Raw genomic sequence first — 25,085 nt, forward strand, 5'->3', positions numbered from 1 at the left:
AGAACAACAAAAAAATGGGCAACATTGTGATAAAAGTCAGAATTTTATATGACAAATGTCGCCATTTTGCATTAAAAAGTAATAATTTTACATTAAAAATAATTATTTTACGAGAAAATGTTGCAGTATTACAGAAACAGAAAGAATATGAGAAATTGTTCCCAATTTTATTTTTAAAAAAAAAAGTCGACACATTCTGAGAAAAAGGCTGCTTTTATTTATTAATTTTTTTGAATTTTTTGTTTGTAATTGGTTTTTAGTCATCTTGAGACGTGAGAAAAATGCCTCCCTCTTTAGGACCACCTTTTCTAGATATATAAAGATGTGTATTTACAACATTAATAATATATACATACTATGCAAATATAAAAAAAAGCTTGTTGTGAAAAATGAGTTGGAATTTCAAAAGAAAAAGGTCACCATTTCACAAGAAAAACTCGGAATTTTGGCAGTATTATAATAAAAGTCGTCATTTTACTCAACGCAAGTCAAAATTTCACAAGAGAAGCTGAACATTTGTGCAATATTATGATAAAAGTTGGAATTTTACTCAATAACAGTCGCAGTTTTACAAGGAAAAGCTTAAAGTGTTGGCAATTTTATGAAAAGAGTCGCAATTTTACTCGGCAAAAGTCACAAATTTGTAAGAACACTTTCAAATGTTGGCAATATTTTAATAATAATCGGAATTTTACTTGGCAAAATGATGACAAAAGTCATCATTTTACTCAAAAAATGTCAGTTTTACAAGAAAAACAAAAAAATGGGCAGAATTGTGATAAAAGTCAGAATTTTATATGACAAATGTCGCCATTTTGCATTAAAAAGTAATAATTTTACATTAAAAATAATTATTTTACGAGAAAATATTGCAGTATTACAGAAACAGAAAGAATATGAGAAATTGTTTCCAATTTTATTTAAAAAAAAAAAGTCGACACATTCTGAGAAAAAGGCTGCTTTTATTTATTAATTTTTTTGAATTTTTTGTTTGTAATTGGTTTTTAGTCATCTTGAGACGTGAGAAAAATGCCTCCCTCTTTAGGACCACCTTTTCTAGATATATAAAGATGTGTATTTACAACATTAATAATATATACATACTATGCATCACAATTTCACAAGAAAAACTTAGAATGTTGGCAGGATTATAATAAAAGTCGTCATTTTACTCAACACAAGTCAACATTTTACAAGAGAAACTGAACATTTGTGCAATATTATGATAAAAGTTGGAATTTTACTCAATAACAGTCGCAGTTTTACAAGAAAAAGCTTAAAATGTTGGCAATTTTATGAAAAGAGTCGTCATTTTACTCGACAAAAGTCACAGTTTTATAAGAAAACTTTAAAAATGTTGACAATATTATAATAATAATCTGAATTTTACTCTGCAAAAGTCATAATTTTATAAGAAAACTTTAAAATGTTGGCAATATTTTAATAATAATCTGAATTTTACTCGGCAAAATGATGACAAAAGTCATAATTTTACTCAAAAAAATGTCCGTTTTCCAAGAACAAAAAAATTGGCAATATTGTGATGAAAGTCAGAATTTTATATTACAAATGTCGCCATTTTGCATTAAAAAGTAATAATTTTACATTAAAAATAATTATTTTACGAGAAAATATTGCAATATTACAGAAACAGAAAGAATATGAGAAATTGTTCCCAATTTTATAAAAAAAAAAAAGTCGACACATTGTGAGAAAAAGGCTGCTTTTAGTTACTTTATTTATTTTTTTGAATTTTTTTGTTTGTAATTGGTTTTTTAGTCTTCATTATTTACTTAAAGTTTTGCAATTTTATGATAAAAGTTGGAATTTTACTCAATAACAGTCGCAGTTTTACAAGAAAAAGCTTAAAATGTTGGCAATTTTATGAAAAGAGTCATCATTTTACTCGACAAAAGTCACAATTTTGTAAGAAAACTTTAAAATGTTGGCAACATTATTATAATAATCAGAATTTTACTTGGCAAAATGATGACAAAAGTCATCATTTTACTCAAAAAATGTCACAGTTTTACAAGAACGACAAAAAAATGGGCAATATTGTGATAAAAGTCTGAATTTTTTATGACAAATGTCGCCATTTTGCATTAAAAAGTAATAATTTTACATTAAAAATAATTATTTTCTCTGAAAATATTGCAATATTACAGAAACAGAAAGAATATGAGAAATTGTTCCCAATTTTATATAAAAAAAAAAAAAGTCGACACATTCTGAGAAAAAGGCTGCTTTTAGTTCTTTTATTTATTTATTTTTTTGAATTTTTTGTTTGTAATTGGTTTTTAGTCATCTTGAGACGTGAGAAAATGCCTCCCTCTTTAGGACCACCTTTTCTAGATATATAAAGATGTGTATTTACAACATTAATAATATATACATACTATGCATCACAATTCCACAAGAAAAACTTAGAATGTTGGCAGTATTTTTAATAAAAGTCGTAATTTTACTCAAGAGAAGTCAACATTTTACAAGAGAAACTGAACATTTGTGCAATATTATGACAAAAGTTGGAATTTTACTCGACAAAAGTCCAAATTTTATAAGAAAACTTTAAAATGTTGGCAACATTATAATAATAATCTGAATTTTGCTTGGCAAAATGATGACAAAAGTCATCATTTTACTCAAAAAATGTCACTGTTTTACAAGAACGATGAAAAAATTGGCAATATTGCGATAAAAGTCAGAATTTTATATGACAAATGTCTACATTTTGCATTAAAAAGTAAAAATTTTACATTAAAAATAATTATTTTGCGAGAAAATATTGCAATATTACAGAAACAGAAAGAATATGAGAAATTGTTCCCAATTTTATTTAAAAAAAAAGTCGACACATTGTGAGAAAAAGGCTGCTTTTAGTTACTTTATTTATTTTTTGAATTTTTTTGTTTGCAATTGGATTTTAGTCTTCATTATTTACTTAAAGTTTTGCAATTTTATGATAAAACTTAGAATTTTACTCAATAACAGTCACAATTTTACAAGAAAAAGCTTAAAATGTTGGCAATTTTATGAAAAGAGTCGCAATTTTACTCGGCAAAAGTCACAATTTTGTAAGAAAACTTTAAAATGTTGGCAACATTATAATAATAATCGGAATTTTACTTGGCAAAATGATGACAAAAGTCATCATTTTACTCAAAAAAATGTCACTGTTTTACAAGAACGACAAAAAAATGGGCAATATTGTGATAAAAGTCAGAATTTTTTATGACAAATGTCGCCATTTTGCATTAAAAAGTAATAATTTTATGAGAAAATATTGCAATATTACAGAAACAGAAAGAATATGAGAAATTGTTCCCAATTTTATTTAAAAAAAAATAAGTCGACACATTCTGAGAAAAAGGCTGCTTTTAGTTACTTTATTTATTTATTTTTTTGAATTTTTTGTTTGTAATTGGTTTTTAGTCATCTTGAGACGTGAGAAAAATGCCTCCCTCTTTAGGACCACCTTTTCTAGATATATAAAGATGTGTATTTACAACATTAATAATATATACATACTATGCATCACAATTTCACAATAAAAACTTAGAATGTTGGCAGTATTATAATAAAAGTCGTCATTTTACTCAACACAAGTCAAAATTTCACAAGAGAAGCTGAACATTTGTGCAATATTATGATAAAAGTTGGAATTTTACTCAATAACAGTCGCAGGTTTACAAGGAAAAGCTTAAAATGTTGGCAATTTTATGAAAAGAGTCGCAATTTTACTCGGCAAAAGTCACAATTTTATAAGAAAACTTTAAAATGTTGGCAACATTATAATAATAATCGGAATTTTACTTGGCAAAATGATGACAAAAGTCATCATTTTACTCAAAAAATGTCACTGTTTTACAAGAACGACAAAAAAATTGGCAATATTGTGATAAAAGTCAGAATTTAATATGACAAATTTCGGCATTTTGCATTAAAAAGTAATAATTTTACATTAAAAATAATAATTTTACGAGAAAATATTGCAATATTACAGAAACAGAAAGAATATAAGAAATTGTTCCCAATTTTATACAAAAAAAAAAAGTCGACTTTGTGAGAAAAAGGCTGCTTTTAGTTACTTTATTTATTTATTCTTTGAATTTTTTGTTTGTAATTGGTTTTTAGTCTTCATTATTTACTTCAAGTTTTGCAATTTTATGATAAAAGTTGGAATTTTACTCAATAACAGTCGCAGTTTTACAAGAAAAAGCTTAAAATGTTGGCAATTTTATGAAAAGAGTCGCAATTTTACTCAGCAAAAGTCACAATTTTATAAGAAAACTTTAAAATGTTGGCAATATTATAATAATAATCGGAATTTTACTCAAAAAATGTCACTGTTTTACAAGAACAACAAAAAAATGGGCAATATTGTGATAAAAGTCAGAATTTTATACGACAAATGTCACCATTTTGCATTAAAAAGTAATAATTTTACATTAAAAATAATTATTTTACATGAAAATATTGCAAAATTACAGAAACAGAAAGAATATGAGAAATTGTTCCCAATTTTATAAAAAAACAAAAGTCGACACATTGTGAGAAAAAGGCTGCTTTTATTACTTTATTTATTTATTGAATTTTTTTGTTTGTAATTGGTTTTTAGTCTTCATTATTTACATCAAGTTTCACAATTTTATGATAAAAGTTGGAATTTTACTCAATAACAGTCGCAGTTTTACAAGAAAAAGCTTAAAATGTTGGCAATTTTATGAAAAGAGTCGTCATTTTACTCAACAAGTCACAATTTTGTAAGGAAACTTTAAAATGTTGGTAACATTATAATAATAATCGGAATTTCACTTGGCAAAATGATGACAAAAGACATAATTTTACTCAAAAAATGTCACTGTTTTACAAGAACGACAAAAAAATGGGCAATATTGTGATAAAAGTCAGAATTTTATATGACAAATGTCACCATTTTGCACTAAAAAGTAATAATTTTACATTAAAAATAATAATTTTACGTGAAAATATTGCAATATTACAGAAACAGAAAGAATATGAGAAATTGTTCCCAATTTTATTTTAAAAAAAAAAAAAGTCGACACATTGTGAGAAAAAGGCTGCTTTTAGTTATTTATTTTTTTTTTTTTTTTGAATTTTTTGTTTGTAATTGGTTTTTAGTCATCTTGAGACGTGAGAAAAATGCCTCCCTCTTTAGGACCACCTTTTCTAGATATATAAAGATGTGTATTTACAACATTAATAATATATACATACTATGCATCACAATTTCACAAGAAAAACTTAGAATTTTGGCAGTATTATATTAAAAGTCGTCATTTTACTCAACGTAAGTCAACATTTGACAAGAGAAACTGAACATTTGTGCAATATTATGATAAAAGTTGGTATTTTACTCGACAAAAGTCCAAATTTTATAAGAAAACTTTAAAATGTTGGTAACATTATAATAATAATCTGAATTTTACTTGGCAAAATGATGACAAAAGACATCATTTTACTCAAAAAATGTCACTGTTTTACAAGAACGACAAAAAAATGGGCAATATTGTGATAAAAGTCAGAATTTTATATGACAAATGTCACCATTTTGCACTAAAAAGTAATAATTTTACATTAAAAATAATAATTTTACATGAAAATATTGCAATATTACAGAAACAGAAAGAATATGAGAAATTGTTCCCAATTTTATAAAAAAAAAAAAAAAAAGTTGACACATTCTGAGAAAAAGGCTGCTTTTAGTATTTTTATTTATTTATTTTTTTGAATTTTTTGTTTGTAATTGGTTTTTAGTCATCTTGAGACGTGAGAAAAAGGCCTCCCTCTTTAGGACCACCTTTTCTAGATATATAAAGAAGTGTATTTACAACATTAATAATATATACATACTATGCATCACAATTTCACAAGAAAAATTTAGAATGTTGGCAGTATTATAATAAAAGTCGTCATTTTACTCAACACAAGTCAACATTTTACAAGAGAAACTGAACATTTGTGCAATATTATGATAAAAGTTGGAATTTTACTCGACAAAAGTCCAAATTTTATAAGAAAACTTTAAAATGTTGGTAACATTATAATAATAATCTGAATTTTACTTGGCAAAATGATGACAAAAGTCATCATTTTACTCAAAAAATGTCACTGTTTTACAAGAACAACAAAAAAATGGGCAATATTGTGATAAAAGTCAGAATTTTATATGACAAATGTCGCCATTTTGCATTAAAAAGTAATAATTTTACATTAAAAATAATTATTTTACGAGAAAATATTGCAGTATTACAGAAACAGAAAGAATATGACAAATGTTTCCCAATTTTATTTTAAAAATAAAAAGTCGACACATTCTGAGAAAAAGGCTGCTTTTATTTATTAATTTTTTTGAATTTTTTGTTTGTAATTGGTTTTTAGTCATCTTGAGATGTGAGAAAAATGCCTCCCTCTTTAGGACCACCTTTTCTAGATATATAAAGAAGTGTATTTACAACATTAATAATATATACATACTATGCATCACAATTTCACAAGAAAAACTTAGAATGTTGGCAGTATTATATTAAAAGTCGTCATTTTACTCAACGTAAGTCAACATTTGACAAGAGAAACTGAACATTTGTGCAATATTCTGACAAAAGTTGGAATTTTACTCAATAACAGTCGCAGTTTTACAAGGAAAAGCTTAAAATGTTGGCAATTTTATGAAAAGAGTCGCAATTTTACTCGGCAAAAGTCACAATTTTATAAGAAAACTTTAAAATGTTGGCAACATTATAATAATAATCGGAATTTTACTTGGCAAAATGATGACAAAAGTCATCATTTTACTCAAAAAATGTCACTGTTTTACAAGAACGACAAAAAAATTGGCAATATTGTGATAAAAGTCAGAATTTAATATGACAAATTTCGCCATTTTGCATTAAAAAGTAATAATTTTACATTAAAAATAATAATTTTACGAGAAAATATTGCAATATTACAGAAACAGAAAGAATATGAGAAATTGTTCCCAATTTTATACAACAAAAAAAAAGTCGACATTGTGAGAAAAAGGCTGGTTTTAGTTACTTTATTTATTTATTCTTTGAATTTTTTGTTTGTAATTGGTTTTTAGTCTTCATTATTTACTTCAAGTTTTGCAATTTTATGATAAAAGTTGGAATTTTACTCAATAACAGTCGCAGTTTTACAAGAAAAAGCTTAAAATGTTGGCAATTTTATGAAAAGAGTCGCAATTTTAGTCAACAAGTCACAATTTTGTAAGAAAACTTTAAAATGTTGGCAACATTATAATAATAATCGGAATTTTACTTGGCAAAATGATGACAAAAGTCATCATTTTACTCAAAAAATGTCACTGTTTTACAAGAACGACAAAAAAATGGGCAATATTGTGATGAAAGTCAGAATTTTATATTACAAATGTCGCCATTTTGCATTAAAAAGTAATAATTTTACATTAAAAATAGTTATTTTACGTGAAAATATTGCAATATTACAGAAACAGAAAGAATATGAGAAATTGTTCCCAATTTTATAAAAAAAAAAAAATGTCGACACATTGTGAGAAAAAGGCTGCTTTTAGTTACTTTATTTATTTATTTTTTTGAATTTTTTGTTTTGTCATTGGTTTTTAGTCATCTTGAGACGTGAGAAAAATGCCTCCCTCTTTAGGACCACCTTTTCTAGATATATAAAGATGTGTATTTACAACATTAATAATATATACATACTATGCATCACAATTTCACAAGAAAAACTTAGAATGTTGGCAGTATTATAAAAAAAGTCGTCATTTTACTCAACGCAAGTCAACATTTTACAAGAGAAACTAAAAATTTGTGCAATATTATGATAAAAGTTGGAATTTTACTCAATAACAGTCGCAGTTTTATAAGAAAAAACTTAAAATGTTGGCAATTTTATGAATAGAGTCACAATTTTATAAGAAAACTTTAAAATGTTGGCAACATTATAATAATAACAATCGGAATTTCACTTGGCAAAATGATGACAAAAGTCATCATTTTACTCAAAAAAATGTCAGTTTTGCAAGAACAACGAAAAAATTAGCATTATTGTGATAAAAATCTGAGTTTTATATGACAAATGTCGCCATTTTGCATTAAAAAGTAATAATTTTACATTAAAAATAATTATTTTTGCGAGAAAATATTGCAGTATTACAGAAACAGAAAGAATATGACAAATTGTTCCCAATTTTATGAGAAAAAAGTCGACACATTGTGAGAAAAAGGATGCTTTTAGTTACTTTATTTCTTTATTTTTTGAATTTTTTGTTTGTAATTGGTTTTTAATCTTCATTATTTACTTAAAGTTTTGCAATTTTATGATAAAAGTTTAAATTTTACTCAATAACAGTCGCAGTTTTACAAGAAAAAGCTTAAAATGTTGGCAATTTTATGAAAAGAATCGCAATTTTACTCGGCAAAAGTCATAATTTTATAAGAAAACTTTAAAATGTTGGCAATATTTTAATAATAATCGGAATTTTACTCGGCAAAATGATGACAAAAGTCATAATTTTTACTCAAAAAAATGTCCGTTTTACAAGAACAACAAAAAAATGGGCAATATTGTGATAAAAGTCAGAATTTTATATTACAAATGTCGCCATTTTGCATTAAAAAGTAATAATTTTACATTAAAAATAATTATTTTACGAGAAAATATTGCAATATTACAGAAACAGAAAGAATATGAGAAATTGTTCCCAATTTTATTTTAAAAAAAAGTCGACACATTGTGAGAAAAAGGTTGCTTTTAGTTACTTTATTTATTTATTTTTTGAATTTTTTGTTTGTAATTGGTTTTTAATCTTCATTATTTACTTAAAGTTTTGCAATTTTATGATAAAAGTTGGAATTTTACTCAATAACAGTCGCAGTTTTACAAGAAAAAGCTTAAAATGTTGGCAATTTTATGAAAAGAATCGCAATTTTACTCGGCAAAAGTCATACTTTTATAAGAAAACTTTAAAATGTTGGCAATATTTTAATAATAATCGGAATTTTACTCGGCAAAATGATGACAAAAGTCATCATTTTACTCAAAAAATGTCACTGTTTTACAAGAACAACAAAAAAATGGGCAATATTGTGATAAAAGTCAGAATTTTATATGACAAATGTCACCATTTTGCATTAAAAAGTAATAATTTTACATTAAAAATAATTATTTTACGTGAAAATATTGCAATATTACAGAAACAGAAAGAATATGAGAAATTGTTCCCAATTTTATTTTTTAAAAAAAGTCGACATTCTGAGAAAAAGGCTGCTTTTATTTATTAATTTTTTTGAATTTTTTGTTTGTAATTGGTTTTTAGTCATCTTGAGACGTGAGAAAAATGCCTCCCTCTTTAGGACCACCTTTTCTAGATATATAAAGATGTGTATTTACAACATTAATAATATATACATACTATGCATCACAATTTCACAAGAAAAACTTAGAATGTTGGCAGTATTATAATAAAAGTCGTCATTTTACTCAACGCAAGTCAAAATTTCACAAGAGAAGCTGAACATTTGTGCAATATTATGATAAAAGTTGGAATTTTACTCAATAACAGTCGCAGTTTTACAAGGAAAAGCTTAAAGTGTTGGCAATTTTATGAAAAGAGTCGTCATTTTACTCGACAAAAGTCACAAATTTGTAAGAAAAGTTTAAAATGTTGGTAACATTATAATAATAATCTGAATTTTACTTGGCAAAATGATGACAAAAGACATAATTTTACTCAAAAAATGTCACTGTTTTACAAGAACGACAAAAAAATGGGCAATATTGTGATCAAAGTCAGAATTTTATATGACAAATGTCACCATTTTGCACTAAAAAGTAATAATTTTACATTAAAAATAATAATTTTACGTGAAAATATTGCAATATTACAGAAACAGAAAGAATATGAGAAATTGTTCCCAATTTTATAAAAAAAAAAAAAAGTTGACACATTGTGAGAAAAAGGCTGCTTTTAGTATTTTTATTTATTAATTGTTTTGAATTTTTTGTTTGTAATTGGTTTTTAGTCTTCATTATTTACTTCAAGTTTTGCAATTTTATGATAAAAGTTGGAATTTTACTCAATAACAGTCGCAGTTTTACAAGGAAAAGCTTAAAATGTTGGCAATTTTATGAAAAGAGTCGTCATTTTACTCGACAAAAGTCACACATTTGTAAGAACACTTTCAAATGTTGGCAATATTTTAATAATAATCGGAATTTTACTTGGCAAAATGATGACAAAAGTCATCATTTTACTCAAAAAAATGTCACTGTTTTACAAGAACGACGAAAAAAATGGCAATATTGTGATAAAAGTCTGAATTTTATATGACAAATGTCGCCATTTTGCATTAAAAAGTAATAATTTTACATTAAAAATAATTATTTTACGAGAAAATATTACAATATTACAGAAACAGAAAGAATATGAGAAATTGTTCCCAATTTTATTTTTAAAAAAAAAGTCGACACATTCTGAGAAAAAGGCTGCTTTTATTTATTAATTTTTTTGAATTTATTGTTTGTAATTGGTTTTTAGTCATCTTGAGACGTGAGAAAAATGCCTCCCTCTTTAGGACCACCTTTTCTAGATATATAAAGATGTGTATTTACAACATTAATAATATATACATACTATGCATCACAATTTCACAAGAAAAACTTAGAATGTTGGCAGTATTATAATAAAAGTCGTCATTTTACTCAACGCAAGTCAAAATTTCACAAGAGAAGCTGAACATTTGTGCAATATTATGATAAAAGTTGGAATTTTACTCAATAACAGTCGCAGTTTTACAAGGAAAAGCTTAAAGTGTTGGCAATTTTATGAAAAGAGTCGTCATTTTACTCGACAAAAGTCACAAATTTGTAAGAAAAGTTTAAAATGTTGGTAACATTATAATAATAATCTGAATTTTACTTGGCAAAATGATGACAAAAGACATAATTTTACTCAAAAAATGTCACTGTTTTACAAGAACGACAAAAAAATGGGCAATATTGTGATCAAAGTCAGAATTTTATATGACAAATGTCACCATTTTGCACTAAAAAGTAATAATTTTACATTAAAAATAATAATTTTACGTGAAAATATTGCAATATTACAGAAACAGAAAGAATATGAGAAATTGTTCCCAATTTTATAAAAAAAAAAAAAAGTTGACACATTGTGAGAAAAAGGCTGCTTTTAGTATTTTTATTTATTAATTGTTTTGAATTTTTTGTTTGTAATTGGTTTTTAGTCTTCATTATTTACTTCAAGTTTTGCAATTTTATGATAAAAGTTGGAATTTTACTCAATAACAGTCGCAGTTTTACAAGGAAAAGCTTAAAATGTTGGCAATTTTATGAAAAGAGTCGTCATTTTACTCGACAAAAGTCACACATTTGTAAGAACACTTTCAAATGTTGGCAATATTTTAATAATAATCGGAATTTTACTTGGCAAAATGATGACAAAAGTCATCATTTTACTCAAAAAAATGTCACTGTTTTACAAGAACGACGAAAAAAATGGCAATATTGTGATAAAAGTCTGAATTTTATATGACAAATGTCGCCATTTTGCATTAAAAAGTAATAATTTTACATTAAAAATAATTATTTTACGAGAAAATATTACAATATTACAGAAACAGAAAGAATATGAGAAATTGTTCCCAATTTTATTTTTAAAAAAAAAGTCGACACATTCTGAGAAAAAGGCTGCTTTTATTTATTAATTTTTTTGAATTTATTGTTTGTAATTGGTTTTTAGTCATCTTGAGACGTGAGAAAAATGCCTCCCTCTTTAGGACCACCTTTTCTAGATATATAAAGATGTGTATTTACAACATTAATAATATATACATACTATGCATCACAATTTCACAAGAAAGCTTAGAATGTTGGCAGTATTATAATAAAAGTCGTCATTTTAATCAACGCAAGTCAAAATTTTACAAGAGAAACTGAACATTTGTGCAATATTATGACAAAAGTTGGAATTTTACTCAATAACAGTCGCAATTTTACAAGAAAAAGCTTAAAATGTTGGCAATTTTATGAAAAGAGTCGCAATTTTACTCGGCAAAAGTCATAATTTTATAAGAAAACTTTAAAATGTTGGCAATATTTTAATAATAATCGGAATTTTACTCGGCAAAATGATGACAAAAGTCATAGTTTTACTCAAAAAAATGTCCGTTTTACAAGAACAAAAAAATGGGCAATATTGTGATAAAAGTCAGAATTTTATATTACAAATGTCGCCATTTTGCATTAAAAAGTAATAATTTTACATTAAAAATAATTATTTTACGAGAAAATATTGCAGTATTACAGAAACAGAAAGAATATGAGAAATTGTTCCCAATTTTATTTAAAAAAAAAAGTCGACACATTCTGAGAAAAAGGCTGCTTTTATTTATTAATATTTTTGAATTTTTTATTTGTAATTGGTTTTTAGTCATCTTGAGACGTGAGAAAAATGCCTCCCTCTTTAGGACCACCTTTTCTAGATATATAAAGAAGTGTATTTACAACATTAATAATATATACATACTATGCATCACAATTTCACAAGAAAAACTTGGAATGTTGGCAGTATTATAATAAAAGTCGTCATTTTACTCAACACAAGTCAACATTTTACAAGAGAAACTGAACATTTGTGCAATATTATGATAAAAGTTGGAATTTTACTCGACAAAAGTCCAAATTTTATAAGAAAACTTTAAAATGTTGGTAACATTATAATAATAATCTGAATTTTACTTGGCAAAATGATGACAAAAGACATAATTTTACTCAAAAAATGTCACTGTTTTACAAGAACGACAAAAAAATGGGCAATATTGTGATAAAAGTCAGAATTTTATATGACAAATGTCACCATTTTGCACTAAAAAGTAATAATTTTACATTAAAAATAATAATTTTACGTGAAAATATTGCAATATTACAGAAACAGAAAGAATATGAGAAATTGTTCCCAATTTTATAAAAAAAAAAAAAAAAAGTTGACACATTGTGAGAAAAAGGCTGCTTTTAGTTCTTTTATTTATTTATTTTTTTGAATTTTTTGTTTGTAATTGGTTTTTAGTCATCTTGAGACGTGAGAAAAATGCCTCCCTCTTTAGGACCACCTTTTCTAGATATATAAAGAAGTGTATTTACAACATTAATAATATATACATACTATGCATCACAATTTCACAAGAAAAACTTAGAATGTTGGCAGTATTATAATAAAAGTTGTCATTTTACTCAACACAAGTCAACATTTTACAAGAAAAACTGAACATTTGTGCAATATTATGATAAAAGTTGGAATTTTACTCAATAACAGTCGCAGTTTTATAAGGAAAAGCTTAAAATGTTGGCAATTTTATGAAAAGAGTCGTCATTTTACTCGACAAAAGTCACAAATTTGTAAGAACACTTTCAAATGTTGGCAATATTTTAATAATAATCGGAATTTTACTTGGCAAAATGATGACAAAAGTCATCATTTTACTCAAAAAATGTCACAGTTTTACAAGAACAACAAAAAAATGGGCAATATTGTGATAAAAGTCAGAATTTTATATGACAAATGTCGCCATTTTGCATTAAAAAGTAATAATTTTACATTAAAAATAATTATTTTACGAGAAAATATTGCAGTATTACAGAAACAGAAAGAATATGAGAAATTGTTCCCAATTTTATTTTTAAAAAAAAAAGTCGACACATTCTGAGAAAAAGGCTGCTTTTATTTCTTAATTTTTTTGAATTTTTTGTTTGTAATTGGTTTTTAGTCATCTTGAGACGTGAGAAAAATGCCTCCTTCTTTAGGACCACCTTTTCTAGATATATAAAGATGTGTATTTACAACATTAATAATATATACATACTATGCATCACAATTTCACAAGAAAAACTTGGAATGTTGGCAGTATTATAATAAAAGTCGTCATTTTACTCAACAGAAGTCAACATTTTACAAGAGAAACTGAACATTTGTGCAATATTATGATAAAAGTTGGAATTTTACTCGACAAAAGTCCAAATTTTATAAGAAAACTTTAAAATGTTGGTAACATTATAATAATAATCTGAATTTTACTTGGCAAAATGATGACAAAAGACATAATTTTACTCAAAAAATGTCACTGTTTTACAAGAACAACAAAAACAATTGGCAATATTGTGATAAAAGTCAGAATTTTATATGACAAATGTCACTATTTTGCACTAAAAAGTAATACATTTTACATTAAAAATAATAATTTTACGTGAAAATATTGCAATATTACAGAAACAGAAAGAATATGAGAAATTGTTCCCAATTTTATTTAAAAAAAAAAAAAAGTCGACACATTCTGAGAAAAAGTCTGCTTTTAGTTACTTTATTTATTTATTTTTTTGAATTTTTTGTTTGTAATTGGTTTTTAGTCATCTTGAGACGTGAGAAAAATGCCTCCCTCTTTAGGACCACCTTTTCTAGATATATAAAGATGTGTATTTACAACATTAATAATATATACATACTATGCATCACAATTTCACAAGAAAAACTGTGAATGTTGGCAGTATTATATTAAAAGTCGTCATTTTACTCAACAGAAGTCAACATTTTACAAGAGAAACTGAACATTTGTGCAATATTATGATAAAAGTTGAAATTTTACTCAATAACAGTCGCAGTTTTACAAGGAAAAGCTTAAAATGTTGGCAATTTTATGAAAAGAGTCGTCATTTTACTCGACAAAAGTCACAAATTTGTAAGAACACTTTCAAATGTTGGCAATATTTTAATAATAATCGGAATTTTACTTGGCAAAATGATGACAAAAGTCATCATTTTACTCAAAAAATGTCACTGTTTTACAAGAACGACAAAAAAATGGGCAACATTGTGATAAAAGTCAGAATTTTATATGACAAATGTCGCCATTTTGCATTAAAAAGTAATAATTTTACATTAAAAAATAATTATTTTACGAGAAAATATTGCAGTATTACAGAAACAGAAAGAATATGAGAAATTGTTCCCAATTTTTTTTTTTTTTAAAAAGTCGACACATTCTGAGAAAAAGGCTGCTTTTATTTATTAATATTTTTGAATTTTTTATTTGTAATTGGTTTTTAGTCATCTTGAGACGTGAGAAAAATGCCTCCCTCTTTAGGACCACCTTTTCTAGATATATAAAGATGTGTATTTACAACATTAATAATATATACATACTATGCATCACAATTTCACAAGAAAAACTTAGAATGTTGGCAGTATTATAATAAAAGTCGTCATTTTACTCAACACAAGTCAACATTTTACAAGAGAAACTGAACATTTGTGCAATATTCTGACAAAAGTTGGAATTTTACTCAATAACAGTCGCAGTTTTACAAGAAAAAGCTTAAAATGTTGGCAATTTTATGAAAAGAATCGCAATTTTACTCAGCAAAAGTCATAATTTTATAAGAAAACTTTAAAATGTTGGCAATATTTTAATAATAATCGGAATTTTACTCGGCAAAATGATGACAAAAGTCATCATTTTACTCAAAAAATGTCACAGTTTTACAAGAACAACAAAAAAATGGGCAATATTGTGATAAAAGTCAGAATTTTATATGACAAATGTCGCCATTTTGCATTAAAAAGTAATATTTTACATTAAAAATAATTATTTTACGAGAAAATATTGCAGTATTACAGAAACAGAAAGAATATGAGAAATTGTTCCCAATTTTTTTTTTTTTTTAAAAAGTCGACACATTCTGAGAAAAAGGCTGCTTTTATTTATTAATTTTTTTGAATTTTTTGTTTGTAATTGGTTTTTAGTCATCTTGAGACGTGATAAAAATGCCCCCTTCTTTAGGACCACCTTTTCTAGATATATAAAGATGTGTATTTACAACATTAATAATATATACATACTATGCATCACAATTTCACAAGAAAAACTTAGAATGTTGGCAGTATTATAATAAAAGTCGTCATTTTACTGAACACAAGTCAACATTTTACAAGAGAAACTGAACATTTGTGCAATATTATGATAAAAGTTGGAATTTTACTCGACAAAAGTCCAAATTTTATAAGAAAACTTTAAAATGTTGGTAACATTATAATAATAATATGAATTTTACTTGGCAAAATGATGACAAAAGACGTAATTTTACTCAAAAAATGTCACTGTTTTACAAGAACGACAAAAAAATGGGCAATATTGTGATAAAAGTCAGAAATTTATATGACAAATGTCACCATTTTGCACTAAAAAGTAATACATTTTACATTAAAAATAATAATTTTACGTGAAAATATTGCAATATTACAGAAACAGAAAGAATATGAGAAATTGTTCCCAATTTTATAAAAAAAAAAAAAAGTTGACACATTGTGAGAAAAAGGCTGCTTTTAGTTCTTTTATTTATTTATTTTTTTGAATTTTTTATTTGTAATTGGTTTTTAGTCATCTTGAGACGTGAGAAAAATGCCTCCCTCTTTAGGACCACCTTTTCTAGATATATAAAGATGTGTATTTACAACATTAATAATATATACATACTATGCATCACAATTTCACAAGAAAAACTTAGAATTTTGACAGTATTATATTAAAAGTCGTCATTTTACTCAACGTAAGTCAACATTTGACAAGAGAAACTGAACATTTGTGCAATATTCTGACAAAAGTTGGAATTTTACTCAATAACAGTCGCAGTTTTACAAGAAAAAGCTTAAAATGTTGGCAATTTTATGAAAAGAATAGCAATTTTACTCGGCAAAAGTCATAATTTTATAAGAAAACTTTAAAATGTTGGCAATATTTTAATAATAATCTGAATTTTACTCGGCAAAATGATGACAAAAGTCATAATTTTACTCAAAAAAATGTCCGTTTTACAAGAACAACAAAAAAATTGGCAATATTGTGATAAAAGTCAGAATTTTATATTACAAATGTCGCCATTTTGCATTAAAAAGTAATAATTTTACATTAAAAATAATTATTTTACGAGAAAATATTGCAATATTACAGAAACAGAAAGAATATGAGAAATTGTTCCCAATTTTATAAAAAAAAAAAAAGTCGACACATTGTGAGAAAAAGGCTGCTTTTAGTTACTTTATTTATTTTTTTTAATTTTTTTGTTTGTAATTGGTTTTTAGTCTTCATTATTTACTTCAAGTTTTGCCATTTTATGATAAAAGTTGGAATTTTACTCAATAACAGTCGCAGTTTTACAAGAAAAAGCTTAAAATGTTGGCAATTTTATGAAAAGAGTCGTCATTTTACTCGACAAAAGTCACAATTTTGTAAGAAAACTTTAAAATGTTGGCAACATTATTATAATAATCAGAATTTTACTTGGCAAAATGATGACAAAAGTCATCATTTTACTCAAAAAATGTCACAGTTTTACAAGAACAACAAAAAAATGGGCAATATAGTGATAAAAGTCAGAATTTTTTATGACAAATGTCACCATTTTGCATTAAAAAGTAATAATTTTACATTAAAAATAATTATTTTGCGAGAAAATATTGCAATATTACAGAAACAGAAAGAATATGAGAAATTGTTCCCAATTTTATGAGAAAAAAGTCGACACATTCTGAGAAAAAGCCTGCTTTTAGTTCTTTTATTTATTTATTTTTTTGAATTTTTTGTTTGTAATTGGTTTTTAGTCATCTTGAGACGTGAGAAAAATGCCTCCCTCTTTAGGACCACCTTTTCTAGATACATAAAGATGTGTATTTACAACATTAATAATATATACATACTATTCATCACAATTTCACAAGAAAAACTTAGAATGTTGGCAGTATTTTTAATAAAAGTCGTAATTTTACTCAACAGAAGTCAACCTTTTACAAGAGAAACTGAACATTTGTGCAATATTATGATAAAAGTTGGAATTTTACTCGACAAAAGTCCAAATTTTATAAGAAAACTTTAAAATGTTGGCAACATTATAATAATAATCTGAATTTTGCTTGGCAAAATGATGACAAAAGTCATCATTTTACTCAAAAAATGTCACTGTTTTACAAGAACGATGAAAAAATTGGCAATATTGCGATAAAAGTCAGAATTTTATATGACAAATGTCTACATTTTGCATTAAAAAGTAAAAATTTTACATTAAAAATAATTATTTTGCGAGAAAATATTGCAATATTACAGAAACAGAAAGAATATGAGAAATTGTTCCCAATTTTATTTTAAAAAAAGTCGACACATTGTGAGAAAAAGGCTGCTTTTAGTTACTTTATTTATTTTTTGAATTTTTTTGTTTGCAATTGGATTTTAGTCTTCATTATTTACTTAAAGTTTTGCAATTTTATGATAAAACTTGGAATTTTACTCAATAACAGTCACAATTTTACAAAAAAAAGCTTAAAATGTTGGCAATTTTATGAAAAGAGTCGCAATTTTACTCGGCAAAAGTCACAATTTTGTAAGAAAACTTTAAAATGTTGGCAATATTATAATAATAATCGGAATTTTACTTGGCAAAATGATAACAAAAGTCATAATTTTACTCAAAAAAATGTCACTATTTTACAACACCAATTAAAAAAATAGGCAATATTGTGATAAAAGTCCGAATTTTGTATGACAAATGTCCCCATTTTGCATTAAAAAGTAATAATTTTACATAAAAAATAATTATTTTGCGAGAAAATATTGCAATGTTACAAAAACAAAAAGAATATGAGAAATTGTTCCCAATTTTATAAGAAAAAAGTCGACACATTGTGAGAAAAATACTGATTTTAGTTCATTTATTAAAAAAAAAATTGTTTGTAATTGGTTTTTAATCTTCATTATTTACTTCGTTATTACAGTATGTCTCTATACACATATTTATTTATTTATTTTTATTAATTTTGGCCAAAACGGTCACATTTCAATTTCTTGCACACACTTGTTATTTCATATGTTGACCAGAGGGGGAGCACTTTTAAAAGCGACACACAGTCAATTTGAAAAATCCCTCCTTTTTGGGACCACCCTCATTTTGATGGATGTCACCACCAGGGGTCTAATTTTAGTTTTTAGTAACGCGCTTAAGTCCGATGACAAAGGAGTCAGGGACCACAGATGGCCCCTGTGCCGCACTTTGGGCAACCCAGCTGTAGAAGCTAACTGTTAATGGCCACTATAGTCTTAGTAGCGTCGTGTATTTGTTCATCCTATGCTCACATATGGCTTGTCTTACGTCAGCACAGGAAGTGGTCAAATCAGCCGTTGAAATCCTGACTTTGGAGCAATGTTCACGGACTCTAGTATTTGGCTCTCTATTAGATGCAATGGTTTGTACTAACTTGTAGAAATACAAGAACACACACACACTTACACACCCCTGACCCTCTCCCCGCTGTGCCCCCCCCCCCCCCCCCCCCAGATGAGTTCGTGCAGCAGCCGGGCGTTGACCATCCTGTCCACGGTGTTCGGGGCCTGCGGGTTGCTGCTGGTGGGCGTGGCCGTGTCCACAGACTACTGGCTCATCATGGTGGAGGGCGTCATCCTGCAGCAGAACCAGACAATGGAGGTCAAGATGGCTCTGCACTCGGGCCTCTGGAGGGTTTGCTTCGTCGCCGGTAGGATGATAGTGTTGTTGTTTTGCTTTTTTACAACATTTTACGGTAAATGGAAAAACCCTACCGCTGTTTTTTTGGGAGCGGTTTTTACGGAAAAAGCCGGCAGCTTAGTTGCCGGAATTTTTAAAATTCAGTACAAGTTGTTTTTTTTTATTCTGCCGACTTCGCTGCCAGTTTTTCTACCGTAAAAACAAATGTACCCTCTTTCCATTTACAGTAATACACCGTTAAAAAACAACAACCCTACATTTTTACAGTCAAAAACTGGCAGCTCGGTCAACAGAACTTTAACGCAAAAAACAGTAGAAGTTTTTTTTCAATTAATTTACAGTAATATGCTGTAAAGAACAACGTAAAATGTATTGTCATTTTTATTAATTTGATGGGTAGTTAAGTATTTTTATGTAGACAAACAAATGTTTGGAAAGTATGATAATATACTATATGATATAATAATATAATATAATAATATATATAATAATATATAATAATAATAATAATATAATAGTATACATAATATATATAATATAATAATAATAATACATTTTTTCAACTAATTTACAGTAATATGCTGTAAAGAACAACGTAAAATATATTGTCATTTTTATCAATTTGATGGGTAGTTAAGTATTTTTATGTAGACAAACAAATGTTTGGAAAGTATGATAATATACTGTATAATATAATAATATAATATATAATATTATACTATACATAATATATATATATATAATAATAATAATAATAATATAATATACATAATATATATAATATATAGTATAATAATAATAATACAATATATATAATATAATATATAATATAATAATAATAATAATTTTTTTTGACTAATTTACAGTAATATGCTGTAAAGAACAACATAAAATGTATTGTCATTTTTATCAATTTGATGGGTAGTTAAGTATTTTTATGTAGACAAACAAATGTTTGGAAAGTATGATAATATACTATATAATATATAATATACTATACATAATAATAATAATAATAATAATAATAATATAATATACATAATATATAATATATAATAATAATAATAGTATATATATATATATATAATATAATATATAATATAATAATGTATAATATAATAATAAATTAATAATATACATAATATATATAATAATAATAAAAATAATAATAATAATAATAATAATATAATATACATAATATATATAATATATAATATAATAATAATAAAATAAAATATATAATATAATAATAATACATTTTTTCAACTAATTTACAGTGATATGCTGTAAAGAACAACGTAAAATGTATTGTCATTTTTATCAATTTGATGGGTAGTTAAGTATTTTTATGTAGACAAACAAATGCTTGGAATATAATATATAATATTATACTATACATAATAATAATAATAATATCATATACATAATATATAATATATAATATATAATATAATAATAATATAATATATATATATATATATTATAATAAATAATATAATAATAATAATAATAATATACATAATATATAATATAATAATAATAGTAATAATAATAATATATACATAATAAATATAATATATAATATAATAATAATATACATAATATACATAATATATATAATAATAATAATAATAATATACATAACATATATAATAATAATAATATAGTAATATAATTTATATAATATACGGTATATAATATACTATAATATATTCGATGCAATATTGGATAATATTAAAGTTTAAAAGGGACGCAATTTCAAGCAGTACATATATTATTTCCTGTCAAAATGAGAAAAATCCATTACATTTAGTGAGAAAATATGAAGTACTTTATTGACACATATCATTTCCAGGTGTTTGCGGGCCAGATAAAAAAATTATGTCGCGGGCCAGATGTGGCCCCTGGGCTTTGAGTTTGACACCTCTGGTTTAAATAGTCACAGCTGTGGTCAATCAATTTGATCTAATAAATCGAGAACAACTTCAAAATGAAAGTGCAAAAATATTAAGACAAAATGGGAAAATTGTAGAAACTAAATCAAAGACTCCGCACAGTATCATAGGAAAATAAAGTCCTAAAAAAGGTGTGGACAACCATTTTATTAACTGCACTTTTTGCCGCGCACCTCTTTATTATTATTTTTGTTTTATTACGTTTTTTTGGGGAGAGTGCGTGTTTTTTTTCCTGTATAATCTTTATTTACATACCTTAATTGTTTCCATGTAACGCGGCAGTAAAACGGCTGATCGAGCAAAACAGAAGTCATGGCCATGGACCCACGAGCTGCCAATCAGCTAAACAGACTCGATAACGCCGCGGTGACGTTTTGGTGAATTCCCTGAGGAATTTGCAAAACTGAAACAATACAAAACAAGTTGCCATTGTAAGTTAGCTGATGCTAACGACGCCGGCTTGATCACATGACGATGGCACGTACAAATGTGCATGAAAACACTCCTACAGACGTCACACGTGGGGACGGTTTAGTGGGAAATAATTCATTTTGGTTATATTTTAAAAATGACAAACGTTGCTTGGAGTGATGAACGAAGAATCCGCGCCAGTTGAAACGCTACGGACAGTTAGAAGACGGAACGGCACTTCTACTTCCGGTTGAAGGCTCAAGTCGAAACAGAAGAGCACCGCATCGGACTTTTATCACAATGTTGCCCATTTTTTTGGTTGTTCTTGTAAAATAGTGACATTTTTTGGATATTTTTGTTATCATTTTGCCAAGTAAAATTCCGATTATTATTATAATATTGCCAACATTTTAAAGTTTTCTTATAAAATTGTGACTTTTTTCAAGTAAAATTACGACTCTTTTCATAAAATTTACCACATTTTGCTTGTTTTTATATTTTTAAACTATTTGCATTATGGCCGCCAGCGAAGAAAAATCCATAAATTCTCCGCAGGGTTTCAAGCAATTTACAGTAATTGGAATATACAGTGAATGATATTTGCTAACTCTTATTTTGATCGTTTTATTTAAATGCAGTGACTTTTTGACTCCAGCAGATGGCGCCATTAGACAACAACACGGTACCAGGGCAGTGTCAGTACAGCCATTGAGTGTGTCACACACTCGCTGATGCGTCAATAACAAAAAATCTTATTCCTCCCTGCCAATCATGAACAAAAGACATCATGAAAATTACATAGAATTAAATCTATTGTAATAATTATAATAGTAATAATATATTTTATTTGTAAAAGCACTTTACATTGAACAAACAACCTCAAAGTGCTACAGTGCATTTAAAAAATAACAACGCTACAACCACAAATAGCTGCCCCCAACGAGTAAAATAAATAGTAAAATAAAATAAAAACTACAACAGCCTAATAGCTAGAACTAGCACACATTCATATATCTAACAAAGTTTGTTTTTGTTTTTTTTGAAGGGTTTTTAAGCCTTTTTTAAAAGCATTCACAGTCTGTGGTGCCCTCAGGTGGTCAGGGAGAGCGTTCCACAGACTGGGAGCGGTGGGGCAAAAGGCCCGGTCTCCCATAGTTCGGAGTTAGTAGGTTAGTATTATTGAAATACGTGATATTGCTTAAAAATAAAACCAAAATACTTAAGTACAAAAACGACTTACAATGTACAACAAAAAGTATTTCAGTGTTGTTTTCTCAAAAAAAAAAAAAAAAAATTTGTTTCTGTATTATTAAAAAAAAATGTACTTACTCTTTTGGTTTTATTCTCATAAAATGATTTTTTTTTCTTGTAAAATTTATTTTTGCAATTTGTCTCTGTGTGACATATTAACTTTAATCTAATAATAATTATGACTTTATTCTTGCAATACAACTTAATTCTAGTCAAACTCAAACCTTTTTCTCTAAACATTGATGATAAAAGTGCAACTTTATTCTTGTAATTTAAAATGTTTTTTTATCCGCTTTACCATCACACAATGCTGCTTTTTTTTTTTTTTTTTTTTTACTATTTTTAGTTTATATTCATAATTCTTGAATAAATAGCCTTTATTCTCATTATAATGTGTATTTGTACTTAATATTTTGAGCAAAATGATGGCTTTATTCTAATAATCATGACTCTATTGTATATATTATTGTCATTATTTTGCTCATAGGGTTAGGTGTTTAAAATAGCTAAAAACAATAAATGTGCCACACAATGTTGACTTAATTATTGCAGTGTTTCTGCTTTTTTTTTTTTTTTTACTATTTTTAGTTTAAATTCATAATTCTTGAATACATAGCCTTTATTCTCATTATAATGTGAATTTGTCTTTAATATTTTGAGCAAAATTAAGGCTTTATTCTAATAATCATGACTTTATTGTATATATTATTGTCATTATTTTGCTCATAGGGTTAGGTGTTTAAAATAGCTAAAAACAATAAATGTGCCACACAATGTTGACTTAATTATTGCAGTATTTCTGCTTGTTTTTTTTTTTTACTATTTTTAGTTTATATTCATAATTCTTGAATAAATAGCCTTTATTCTCATTAAATTGTGTATTTGTCTTTAATATTTTGAGCAAAATGATGGCTTTATTATAATAATCATGACTTTATTGTATATATTATTGTCATTATTTTGCTCATAGGGGCTAAGGTTAGTGGTTAAAATAGCTAAAAACAACAAATGTGTCACACAATGTTGACTTAATTATTGCAGTATTTCTGCTTTTCTTTTTAGTATTTTTAATTTATTTTCAAAATTCTTGAATAAATATCCTTTATTCTCATTATAATGTGTATTTGTCTTTAATATTTTGAGCAAAATGATGGCTTTATTCTAATAATCATGACTTTATTTGCGTTTACATGCGTTTATTTGTGCAGATTATTTGTTTATTTGTGTGTCACATTTGTATTTGTATATGTATTGGTGTGTTGATGTCGTATTGATGTCGTATTGATGAGTGTGGGTTGGTGTGAGACAATTCTACTTCCATATAATATCACTACTTTTTTTGGAAACATGTATTATTTTCCTTGCGAAATTCCATTTTCTGTTCAAACTGATTTTTTTTTTTGGTTAAGTAGCTTTTTTGTAAAATACGATATATTCATTTAACCAATATTTACTAAATAATAAACATAATACAAAAATATTTATTATTTTAAAAATATTAATATAATTATTTTAGTATTTATACAAAACCATCAAAAATAATATCCATATTTAAAAAAAAGATATAATATTACACAATTCCATAGAGAATTGTGCAGTAAATAGTACATTTACTAAGTTTGAAACTAAATTGAACTCAATTTAACAATGTAATTCTTAATCAACTGCTATTTTATCATTATTTTGATCCCCCCCCCCCCATAATATCACTACATGTTTTGTTTAAATTCATTATTTTCCTTACAAAATTAAATGTTTTCTTAAGTTTTTTTGTAAAGGTGCATTTTTGTAAAATTGCAATTGTTTTGTCGTACAATTACAATATATTCATATAATGAATATTTAGTAAATATTAAAAATCATCAA

At 26.1% G+C, this 25,085-nt stretch overlaps 1 protein-coding gene across 1 annotated transcript in view; it reads left to right on the forward strand.

Moving 5' to 3' along the window:
* LOC133660523 (voltage-dependent calcium channel gamma-7 subunit-like) overlaps nt 1–25,085 on the forward strand; it is a 68,618-nt gene that overhangs the window by 26,133 nt on the left and 17,400 nt on the right. The window contains exon 2 of the mRNA XM_062064061.1: nt 19,417–19,612. Within this exon, the coding sequence (XP_061920045.1) occupies nt 19,417–19,612 (196 nt within the window). The remainder of the gene's footprint in view (nt 1–19,416; nt 19,613–25,085) is intronic.

Source organism: Entelurus aequoreus, linkage group LG11 (genome assembly GCF_033978785.1).
Source record: "Entelurus aequoreus isolate RoL-2023_Sb linkage group LG11, RoL_Eaeq_v1.1, whole genome shotgun sequence".
Lineage (NCBI taxonomy): Eukaryota > Metazoa > Chordata > Actinopteri > Syngnathiformes > Syngnathidae > Entelurus > Entelurus aequoreus.